The sequence below is a fragment of the Cetorhinus maximus genome, chromosome 6, assembly GCF_964194155.1.
Source record: "Cetorhinus maximus chromosome 6, sCetMax3.hap1.1, whole genome shotgun sequence".
Classification (NCBI taxonomy): domain Eukaryota; kingdom Metazoa; phylum Chordata; class Chondrichthyes; order Lamniformes; family Cetorhinidae; genus Cetorhinus; species Cetorhinus maximus.
The window spans coordinates 2,564,732-2,577,338 of NC_135884.1; the positions used below are offsets into that span (position 1 = coordinate 2,564,732).

At 44.3% G+C, this 12,607-nt stretch overlaps 1 protein-coding gene across 2 annotated transcripts in view; it reads left to right on the top strand.

Annotated features, from left to right (window-relative positions):
• aldh1l1 (aldehyde dehydrogenase 1 family, member L1) overlaps positions 1–12,607 on the top strand; it is a 60,978-nt gene that overhangs the window by 13,900 nt on the left and 34,471 nt on the right. For both annotated transcript variants that reach the window (XM_078543098.1, XM_078543099.1), the window contains exons 4-6: positions 4,954–5,119; positions 7,252–7,353; positions 8,721–8,810. In XM_078543098.1, coding sequence (XP_078399224.1) covers positions 4,954–5,119; positions 7,252–7,353; positions 8,721–8,810 — 358 coding nt within the window. The remainder of the gene's footprint in view (positions 1–4,953; positions 5,120–7,251; positions 7,354–8,720; positions 8,811–12,607) is intronic.

Consider the following 12,607-nt stretch of genomic DNA (forward strand, 5'->3'; position numbering starts at 1 on the left):
TCTACTAATGGGAATAATTTTGCCCTTTCTACACCCTCCAGACCCCTTGTGATTTTAAATACCTCTATCAACTTTCTCTTCTCAAGGAAAACAGTCCCACCTTCTCCAATCTATCTTCATAACTGAAGTTCCTCCTCTCTGGAGCCATTCTCGTGGATCTTTTCAGCACTCTCTCCAATGCCTTCACATCCTTCCTGAAGTGCGGTGCCCAGAACTGGACACAATACTCCAGTTGAGGCCAAATCAGTGTCTTACACAGGCTTAACATAACCTCCTTGCTCTTGTACTTTATGCCCCTATTGATAAAGCCCAGGATACTGTATGCTTTATTAATCTGTCCTGCCACATACAATGATTTATGCACATAAACCTCAGGTCCCTCTGCTCCTGCAACCCCTTTAGAATTGTACCCTTATTTTATATTGTCTCTCCATGTTCTTCCTACCAAAATGCATCACTTCACATTTCTCTGCATTAAATTTCATCTGGCACTTGTCTGCCCATAACACCAACTTGTCTCTGTCCTTTTGAGAAGTTCTACACTATCCTCCTCACAGTTCACAATACTTCCAAGTATTGTATCATCTGCAAACTTTGAAATTGTGCCCTATACACCGATCTCTAGGTCATTAATATATACCAGGAAGAGCAGGGGTCCCAACACTCACCCCTGGGGACCTCCACTACAAAACTTCCTCCAGCCTGAAAAGCAACTGTTAACCTTCACTCTCTGTTTCCCGTTGCTCAGCCAATTTCGTATCCATGTTCTGACTGTCCCTTTTATTCCATGAGCTATAACTTTGCTCACATGTCCGCTAAATGGCACTTTATCAAATGCTTTTTGGAAGTCCATGTACACCACATCAACATCGTTGCCCTCATCAACCCTCTCTGTTATCTCTTCAAAGAACTCCAGAAAGTTAGTTAACCATGATTTCCCCTTAAGAAATCCACGCTGGCTTTACTTAATTAATCCGCAATTGTCCAAGTGACTATTAATTTTTCTCAAATTATCATTCCTGGAAGCCGAGGTTAACAGACTGGCCTGTGGTTGCTGGGTTTATCTTTACACAGTGTTTTTGAACAAGGGTGTAAAGGTTACAATTCTCCAGTCCTCTGGCACCACATCTGAGTCTAAGAAAGACTGAAAAATTATGGCCAGTGTCTCTGCAATCTTCACTCTTGCTTTCCTCAGTATCCTTGGATGCATCTCATCCAGTCCTGGTGCCTTATCAACTTTAAGCACAGCTAACCTATCCAATAATTCTATCAATTTTAAACCCTTTAAGTGTCTGAACTACCTCCTTTTTCACCATTGCCTGTGCAGCATCTCCTTCCTTGGTAGACAGGTGTGAAGTATTCATTTAATACCTCAGCCTCCATGCTTAAATCCCTTTTTTGGACCCTAATCTGCACCACTCCTCCTTTTACCACCCTTTAATTAATTTTGTGCCTATAGAAGTCTAGGGATTCCTTTTTATGCTGGCTGTCAGTCTCTTCTATATTTAGCCTGGTTCTCTATTGCATTATCCACCTGATGTCTGCCTAAAGCACACTTTTTTCTTCTTCATCTTAATCTCCATTTCTCTAGTCATCCAGGGAGCTCTGGATTTCTTTGCCCTACTTTTCTCCTTCATGGGAATATACTTTGACTCTGCCTGATCTATCTCCTCTTTAAAAGCAACCCATTGTTCACTTACAGTTTTTTCTGCCAACCTTTGACTCCAATTTATCTGGTTCAGATCCATTCTTACCCATTGAAGTTGGCCTTTACCCAGTTAATTCATCTTACTCCAGATTTCTCCTTTTCCTTTTCCATAGCTGATCTAAACCCTACGATGCAATGATCACTGTCTCCGAAATGTTCCCCCACTTGGTCCACCTCATTCCCAAGAACCAGGTGTAGCAGTGCCTCCTTTCTTGTTGAACTGGACACATAACCCTCTCTGCCCTTTACACTACCACTATCCCAGTCCATATTTGGATAATTAAAGCCCTCCATTATGACCACCCTAATATTCTTGCATCCTTCTGTAATTTCCTTGCAAATTTGTTCCTCTACATCTTTCCCATTTGTTGGTGGCCTATAGATTACACCGAGCAATCTAATTGCAGCTTTTTTGTTCCTTAGCTCTAGCCAAATAGTCTCTGTCCTTGACCCCCCCCCTGGGACAACAGGCCACGTGGTTGATAGTGAGGAGGATAGCTGTAGACTGAAGGCAAGTATCAATGGACTGGTCTGGTGGGCAAATGGAATTCAGCCCAGAGAAGTGTGAGGTGGTGCATTCTAGGAGGTCAAACAAGGCAAAGAGTTATGCAGTAAATGGGAGGACACTGAGAGGTGTAGAGGAAGTGAGGGACTTTGGAGTGAACGTTCACAGATCCCTGAAGGTAGCAGGTCAATAAGGTGTGTAATGAAGCTCTTAATGTATATAATGTTATTGGAAATTATTATTTTTTTAAATAGAGGTTTAGTCTGTGGGTGTGTCTTAATTGGATTAAAGCCAGCTAGTCTGGGTGTTTGGTGTATAGTAGTTTTGAGATGTGAACAGTAAGATAGAGCGTATTTGCATTTTGTTGAATAGAACACTCAAGAGTGGGAGTGAAATCTGGCACCTAGCTAGCAGAGATCAAGCAATGTTTATATTACTAATAAAATTGGTACTACGAAAGGGGTTTTACTGTTAGAAGAGGTGGAGTTAAAAGGGGCTGGTGATACAATGAGAATTTACATTCAATTAGATGTGCTGGGTATAACAGACAGCAGTTTTGTGTGTGCAGGGCAGGGGCAATGTAACATCAAGGCCTGTAAGTCTACAACTGTCTCCACAGGAACCAAAGTGAAGGGAACCTCATTTTGAATTTGTAAGGTGAAAATGCTTTGCCTGGTGTCTGGTTAAGTCTATGGGTTGCTGTTGCTTTAATGGAGATTAGTTCGGGAATTTGTTAAAAGTTATGATCGTAGTAATTTGTAGCCATGTGTTTATATTTAACTTGTGTAAGTTAATAAATGTCTCATGTAATTTGATATAAAAACCTTTCGAGAATTGGTGATCTTATTTCTGAATTTAGAGATGCAACTCAAAACATATCAATTGAAAATATAGGTTATGACAGTTGTTTAAAGTTTCCCTCTGGGATTTTAAATAACTCAGTCTTTACTAACTGCTGTGCCATAACAGGTGGTTAAGAAGGCATATAGAATCCTTTCATTTATTAGTCGAAGTATAGAATATAAGTGCAGGGAGTATTTGCTGGAACTGTATAAAACATTAGTTAGGCCACAAGTTGACTGCTGTGTGCAGCCCTGGTTACCTCATTACAGGAAGGATGTAATTGCACTAGACGGGGTACGGAGGAGATTTACAAGGATGTTATCAGGACTGGAAAATTGCAGCTATGAGGAAAGATTGGAAAGGCTGGAGTTGTTCTCCTTGGAACAGAGGAGGCTGAGGGGAGATTAGATTGAGATGTACAAAATTGTGAGGGGCCTGATATATAGATATATTTACTTTAGCAGAGAGGTCAGTGACTGGGAGGTATAGATCTGAAGTGATTGATGGAAGATTAGACGGAAGATGAGGAAAACTTTCTTCACCCAGAGGATTATGGGGGTCTGGAACTCACTGCCTAAAAAGGGGAGTAGAGACAGAAACCCTCAACTCATTTAAAAGGTGTCTGGATATGCGCCTCAAGCACTGTAACCTGCAGGAAAGTGGGATTAGGCTGTGTAGCTTGTTTTTCAGCCAGTACAGACCCAATGGGCCAAGTGGCCTTTTTCTGTATCCTAAACTTTCTATGATTCTATGACATCCTCTCTCTCCAGCGCTGCAACATTCTCCTTAATCAATATTGCCACCTGTTCCCCTTTTCTTCCTTTCCTATCTTTCCTGAACACTTTGTATCCAGGGATATCTAACCCAGTTCTGTCCTTCTTTGACCAGATCACTGTTATCAACACATCATATTTCCACATGGCAATCTGCCCCTGTAACTCCCCAATCTTATTTACTATACTCTGTGCATTCAAAAACATGCACAGTAGACCTGATTTAGACTATTATTTTCCTCTCACGCAGAGTCCACCTAATAGCCTATTTGCTATTCTGGTGCTACCTGTCTCTCCCGGTGTTTTGTGCACTTTGGTATTCCTCTCTGATATTACCTCCCGGTTCCTACATCCCTGCCAAGTTAGTGTAAACCCTTCCCAATAGCACTAGCAAATCGCCCAGCGAGGAACTCAGTCCCGGTTCTGTTTGGGTGTAACCCATCAGCCTGTACCAATCCCATCTCCCCCAGCACTGGTCCCAATGTCCCAAGAATCCAAAGCCCTTCCTCCTGCACCATCTTTCCAGCCATGCACTCATCTGTGTTATCCTCCTATTTCTATAATCACTTTCTTTACTTTCCTTTGAGTCCTACTTGCTAATTTCCTACCTAGCTTCTTAAATTCAGACTGTAGGACCACATCCCTCTTTCTATCTATGTCGTTGGTACCAGTGTGGACCACGGCTGTTGGCTGTTCACTCTCCGCTCAGGGTGCTCTGCAGCTGCTCAGTGATATCCTTGACCTGGCACTAGGAGGCAACACACCATCCTGGATTCATGTCTGTGTCCACAAAAACACTGTCTGCTCCCCCAACTATTGAATCACCTATCACCATGGTTCTTCCTGTGTTCCTTGTACCTCTGTGTACAGCTGAGCCGCTCGTGGTGCCATGGGCATGGCTCTGGCTGCACTCCCCAGATAAACCATCACTCTCATCAGTATTCAGAACTGATTTTGAACACAGAGGCACAAACGCAATTGTAGCATCCCCACTGTCACCCTGGCTCAATCTCGGCATTGACTGGATTGGACCAGGGACTTTCCTGATCAGGAGAGCTTAGCACCACACTTGGTAAATAAACACAGTTTGGTAAAATGTCTGATTGACATGTTTTTCTCTTCAGGACTCTGATACATGGAGACAAGAAAGGAGGGTTCAGTATTTTCTGGGCAGACGATGGATTGGATACAGGTCCCATTCTCATGCAGAGGGATTGTGAAGTATTTCCTGATGATACTATTACCACCTTATACAACCGATTCCTCTTTCCTGAAGGAATTAAGGGCATGGTAAGGCTCATGTGAAACACTATCATCTATGCCCTGAGGCACTCCATCCACCGCCTTAAACACTCACTCCCCCCACCGCCAACTCACAGTAGCAGCAGTGTGTACCATCCACAAGATGCACTGCAGGAATTCACCAAGGCTCCTTCGACAGCACCTTCCAAACACATGACCACTACCATCTAGAAGGACAAGGGCAGCAGACGCATCGGAATACTGGGGATTCTCACTGGGAAGACTCACTGGGGATAGTGCGCTGTATTATCCAGCCCCACTGTTCCCCGAGCCACAACTAATGTGAAAGATTTGACCAAACCACAGGATTGCCCCAATTCTATCTAACTGTTTAATTTAGGTTAACAGAATACGAGCACCAGGTTTGTAAACTTAACAACTAAATAACTGTTTATTGGACAAATTGTCTTTAAGTAGTGGCAAAAGAAAGAAATATGAACTGCTAATTTCTAATTCTATAACTTAAACTCTAACCTTTCTTAAACACACACACACATACTCACACACACAACACACACACAAACATGGATTTTAAGGGTGAGATAAAACAGTTCAATAGCATCAATCTGGAGTACAGGATTCGATGGGTTGATTTTGGTTGATTTCATCCAAATTCCTTTCAGTTTGTTGTTGATGACGTGAGGTGGTCTCCCAACACTTCCAGTCTGTGGTTCACTGGTTGAAAAACTTGCTTTTGTCTCTATTGGTGATTTTTCCCCTATTCCTCTTGACAGGGGTTTTCTGGGAAAGCAGGTTACAGAGATGTGAGGGATAGCCAGCTAGCTGTTATGGCAGAATTGCTGGAATCTTACAAACACAGGAGAGAGAGGTTTCAGGTCTTCCCTCTGTGCAGGCTAGGAGCTGTTCTGTCGGCACTGTTATCGCACAAAACCCTGGTTACCTGGTCAGAAGCCAATTAAAATGCTATTGACAGGCAGCTCCCCTTAGTCCATAACTTCTCTCTGACACCATCCTGTTCCTTCATGGCACCCTCTGTTCCAGGATAGCAACATTGTAGATATTCCTCATCCTGCTCCAGTGAACATGTCTTTTAACTGCAGCCATGGTGTTTTTAAAGCCACAGTGCAGGAACAATTTAAAAAAAGGTTCTTTACAACACCACTTGGAAGTTCCCCTCCAAGTCTCTTACCATCTTGACTTGGAAATATATCACCGTTCCTTCTCTGTCCCTGGGTCAAAATCCTGGAACTCCCTCCCTAACAGCACTGTGGGTGTACCTATACCACATGGACTGCAGCGGTTCAAGAAGGCAGCTCACCATCACCTTCTCAAGGGGCAATTAGGGATGGGCAATAAATGCTGGCCTAGCCAGCGAAGCCCACATCCTGTGAACAAATGAAAAAATAAGACAGTGTAATGTCCTTTCATAATGTTAGGTCAATGTTACCAAAACACACTGCGAGAGAGGAAGAGAAAGTGACAGAGAAATAATAAGACTGAGAAACAGATTGAGTTAGATAGATATGGGAGACTGAGGTATTTTGTAATGTTGGTAAAGTAGCAGCCAATTCTGGCACAGCAAGACCCCAGCAAGGCAGCTAGAGATAGATTCTTGACTAACAAGGGAGTCAAAGGTTATTGGGGGTAGGTGGGAATGTGGAGTTGAGGCCACAATCAGATTAGTCATGATCTTAATGAATGGCGGAGCACATTTGAGGGGCCGAATGGCCTGCTCCTAACTCATATGTTTATATGTTCATATGTTTGATCCCACAAACACCAATGTGATAAATACCACATAGCTTGTTTTAGTGTTGTTGATTGAAGGATAAATATTGACCAGGACACTAAGGAGAAAGCCCCTGATCTTCTTCAAAATAACACCCTGGGATCCATCATGTCCAACTGAAAGTTCAGACGTGGTTTAGCATTTCACCTGAAAGACGGCACCTTCAACTGTGCAGCATCTCCGCAGTACCGCTCTGGGGGTGACAGCCGGGGTTATGTGCTCAAGTACCACAGATTTGTGACTGAGAGGTGGGAGAGCGAGCCATGACTGACTCCTTGGGGGCTATTATTGCTGGATCAGACAGAGGGCCCAGGGGCTAGTCCGATTGCTGGCCTGTACAACACCAAAGCTGTGTTTGACATGTTGACAGGTGGAATCTGTGGAACTTATTGCCACTGGAAAGGCCCCAAGAATTGTACAGCCAACCGAAGGGGTAACTTATGAGGGAATTCAGAAGAAAGAAAATGCAAAGGTAATGAATTCTTTTTGGTTCCAAATTGGTAGAGTCCAGTTACTTTATTTTCACTTGTAAACTTTCTTTTTGGAATAACCTTATCAGCACTTGCACCATCATCAGCAAGCTGGCTGGGAAAGGTTACTGAGTGACAGTGTGAGGGAGCTGGATTAACATCAGTAGAGATACAGTCAGTAACACAGGGCGCTGGGGGAGAGGGGTTACTGAGTGACAGTGTGAGGGAGCTGGATTAACATCAGTAGAGATACAGTCAGTAACACAGGGCGCTGGGGGAGAGGGGTTACTGAGTGACAGTGTGAGGGTGCTGGATTAACATCAGTAGAGATACAGTCAGTAACACAGGGCGCTGGGGGGAGAGGGGTTACTGAGTGACAGTGTGAGGGAGCTGGATTAACATCAGTAGAGATACAGTCAGTAACACAGGGCGCTGGGGGAGAGGGGTTACTGAGTGACAGTGTGAGGGAGCTGGATTAACATCAGTAGAGATACAGTCAGTAACACAGGGCGCTGGGGGAGAGGGGTTACTGAGTGACAGTGTGAGGGTGCTGGATTAACATCAGTAGAGATACAGTCAGTAACACAGGGCGCTGGGGGGAGAGGGGTTACTGAGTGACAGTGTGAGGGAGCTGGATTAACATCAGTAGAGATACAGTCAGTAACACAGGGTGCTGAGGGAGAGGGGTTACTGAGTGACAGTGTGAGGGAGCTGGATTAACATCAGTAGAGATACAGTCAGTAACACAGGGCGCTGGGGGAGTGGGGTTAATGAATGACAGTGTGAGGGAGCTGGATTAACATCAGTAGAGATACAGTCAGTAACACAGGGCGCTGGGGGAGTGGGGTTAATGAGTCACAGTGTGAGGGAGCTGGATTAACATCAGTAGAGATACAGTCAGTAACACAGGGCGCTGGGGTGAGAGGGGTTACTGAGTGACAGTGTGAGGGAGCTGGATTCACATCAGTAGAGATACAGTCAGTAACACAGGGTGCTGGGGGAGAGGGGTTACTGAGTGACAGTGTGAGGGAGCTGGATTAACATCAGTAGAGATACAGTCAGTAACACAGGGTGCTGGGGGAGAGGGGTTACTGAGTGACAGTGTGAGGGAGCTGGATTAACATCAGTAGAGATACAGTCAGTAACACAGGGTGCTGGGGGAGAGGGGTTACTGAGTGACAGTGTGAGGGAGCTGGATTAACATCAGTAGAGATACAGTCAGTAACACAGGGTGCTGGGGGAGAGGGGTTACTGAGTGACAGTGTGAGGGAGCTGGATTCAGGAGAGATACAGTCAGTAAGTCAGACAATGGGTACAGACATTTGGCTGCTCAGAGGACCACTGCCTTAATCATTGCTTTACTGTGCAGATTGACTGGGCTCAGCCAGCAGAGGCCATTCACAACTGGATCAGGGGCAATGACAAGGTTCCTGGAGCCTGGTCCGAGGTCAACGGACATGTAAGTGTTGAGTGGAATAATGTCAAAGGAAATGACCCGAATGAAGGGTCTCTATGGTGATACAATTATTAAAATGTTCAGAAAAAGCATTAAGTTAATTGGCATGAGACCGGGGGAGGGATGGGGTGGGGAAGGGGATTCATGTCCTTAAATCCCTCTCTCTTTAAGGAGATTACCTCTCAATCACCATATTCAGGGTGAGGTTTCTGACTGGCTGATGATGAAAAAAACCTCAGACGTATCCCCTGAACATTCCAAAGTACTTCACAGCCAATCAATTACTTTTGACGTATGGTCACGTGTTTCTTAGGCAATCATGGTGCAGAGCAAGATCCCACAAGTTAATGAGATTCCCAACCAAATGATTTGTTTATGGCCATGTTGTTTGAGGAATGGATATCTGCCCAGGTAAATGGGCAGCACAGCTCCGATCATCTTCCAAGAGTGCCTCGGGATCTTTAATACCCACCTCAACAAGTAGAGGGAGCATCAACTGATCTGCTTCATTGGAAGGATACAGCAACCTCTGACAATCCAGCACCCCCTCAGCACTGCGTGGTGGTGGGGGGGAGGGGTTAGCATGGATTATGGGCTGTGGTGGGAATGAACCCACAACCTTCTGATCAAGAGTGGAAGATGCTAACAACTGAGCCAAGCTGATGAGGGCAGCCTGCACCAAGCAGCAACAACGGACACTCCAGAGGAGGAATGTGCATCTCTTAAAATTTAACACAGTGATACTGTAAATGAGAATTAGGAAATGGCAGGTAGTTAAAAATGACTCACCAAAATTAATGTAGGTAAAGTAATAGTAATAAAGAAATTAATGACACCAAAGAGTAATAAACCCCCCCGGAGCCAGATGTTTCCATCCCAGAGTTTTAAATGGCAGATGTTAGGTGGATAATACAAGTAAGAACCAGGCTGAATATAGAAAATTCAAAGGGGAAGCGAGAAATAAATAAGAGAAACAAAAAGGGAGCCTGAGAAGGATCTGGCAGCTAATGTAAAAGAGAATCCAAAAGTCTTCTATAGGTGTTTAAACAGCAAAGGGGCGGGAAAAGCAGGAAAGGGGCCAAATAGGGATCAAAAAGTGGTTTTGACATGGAAGCAGAGGGCATAGCAGATGCTATTAAATGAATACTTTGCACCTGTCTTTACCAAGGAAGTAAATATCCCAAAGTCATAGTGAAAGAGGAGTTAGTAGACACACTGGATGGACTAAGAATTTATAAAGAGGAGGTTGACTGATTGATAGACTGGTTGTCTACGAGGACCGGATGAGGTGCATCCAAGGATACTGAGGGAAACGAGGGTGGAAGCCATGGAGGCACTTGGCCATTATCTTCCTATCCTCCTTAGACACGGGGTGGTGCCAGAGGACTGGAGAACTGCAAATGTTACGCCCTTACTCAAAAAAGGGTGTAAGGGTAAAGCCAGCAACTATAGGCCAGTCAGTTTAACCTTGGTGGTGAGAAAACTTTTGTAATTGATAATCTGGGACAAAATTAATAATCACTTGGATAAATGTGGACTAACTGAGGAGAGCCAGCATGGATTTAAGGGCAAATTATGTTTGACTAATGCGATTGGAGTTTTTTGATGAGTTAACAATCAGGGTTGATGAGGGTACTGTGGTTGATGTAGTGTACCTTTGATAAAGGGCCACATAACAAGCTTGTCAGTAAAAGACAGGCCCATGGAATAAAAGGGATAGGGGCAGCATGGATGCAAAGTTGGCTGAGTGGCAGGAAAGAGAGTCATGATGAATGGTTGTTTTTCAGATTGGAGGAAGGTTTATGGAGGGGTTGCCCAGGAGTCGGTATTAGGACCACTGCTTTTCTTGATCGATATTAATGACCTAGACTTGGGTGTTGTTATGAGTGGTCCCCAGGCGAGACCCCCCAATTTGTTATGATCCCGGGTGAGGTACCCCAAATTGTTAGGCTCCGGGTCAGGAGCGATGAACCGACTCCCTTTCCTTATTCAGCCCCCTCCGTTGGTCACAATAAGGTTAATTTAGAAAGGATCCCTTCCCTCATGGATATCTTTTCCCAGTCTGAATGTATTTATGTTTTGAAAGGAGCCAATTTAACCAGGCTTCCTTAGTTTATTAGTTACCAAACGCAAGAGAAATAATAAAACCGCAACACACATTCGCACAGATTAGAAATGCGAAAATGAGTCCAAAAATAAAAGTTAAAAAGATATACAAATCAGTCCTATAGCTTGTGCGTGAGGAGTAGATGGTGAAATGTTGCGGCCGTTAAGTTGGGTGATTCCATTGGCAGTTGAGCAGTTAGTTTGGAGATTCTTAGTTCTGCAGATTAGCTGAAAGGAGTTTCCCTGTTTCCTTTTCGACTGTGACTTTGCTGACTTGTGACTTGCCTCCAGCGATCAGAGAGAGAGAGTTTGTTTACCTGCAAGCGTAGGGATACCCAGTTGATGTTCTTCAGCTGTGACCTTCACAGCGCACACACACACACCAGAACAGAACACCAGACCAGTACACAGAACTAGGGTTGCAGTTGATATTTTTAAACCCGTTTCCTTGTGTGTTTCTGGAAGGTAAAAAACAAACATGTCTTTTACCCAGATCTGTTTTCTTTTCAACTCAGTTCATGTTCACAGTCTGGGATATAACTCAACAGGAGGTGATTTTGGCTGAGATGGCAAACATTTTCCATCAAGAAGGCAGCTCACCACCACCTTCTCAAGGGCAGTTAGGTATGGGTAATAAATGCTGGTCCAGCCAGTGATGTCCACATCCCATGAATGAATAACAAAATACAATTCTAAAGGGGATGCAGGAGCAGAGGGACCTGGGGTATATGCGTATAAATCATTGAAGGTGGCAGGGCAGGTTGAGAAAGTGATTAATAAGGCATATGGGATCCTGGGTTTTATAAATAGGGGCATAGAGAACAAAAGCAGGAAGTTACGATAAAGGTTTATAAAACCACGGCTTATCCTCACCTGGAGATTGTGTTCAATTCCGCGCAACACACATTAGGAAGGTTGTGAAGGCTTTAGAGACAGTGCAGAAAAGATTTATGAGAATGGTTCCAGGGATGAGGAAGTTCAGTTACGTGGATAGATTGGAGAAGCTGGGACTGTTTCCCTTGAAGAAGTGAAGGTTAAGAGGAGATTTGATGGAGGTGTTCAAAATCATGGGGGGTCTGGACAGAGTAGATAGGGAGAAACTGTTCCCATTGCTGGAAGGATCGAGAAGTAGAGGGCACAGATTCAAGGCAATAATTGGCTAGAGAACCAAAGGCGACATGAGGAAAATCTTTTTCACGCAGCGAGTGGTTAGGATTTGGACTGCACTGCCTGAGAGTGTGGTGGAGGCAGGGTCAATTGAGGCTTTCAAAAAGAAAATGGATAAACACCTGAGGGAATGTTGGAGGGCTACAGGAAAAAGGTGGGGGGTGGGCCTATCTGAGTTGCTCCCACAGAGAGCTAGCATAGATACGACAGGCTGAATAGCCGGCTTCTTTACTCGAACCATTCCACGGTTCTATAGAAGATGGATTATAAAGCCACATATCCACATTTATCCATGACACGAAAATTGGTGGCATTGTAACCACCATAGACCTAAGCATAAAACTGATAGAATAGATCATGCGCTTCCTAAAGTTTTTCCCACTGTGACCCCATCTTGAGAATTGAAAATTGCTGTGACCCAACTGTGTGTGGACCAGGTGGGGAATTAGAGTTGTGATCGGGGTGAGAGGTGGTAGGAAGAGATGTGAGTCTGGGGGGAAGACAATGGGGGAGAGTTGTGAGAACCA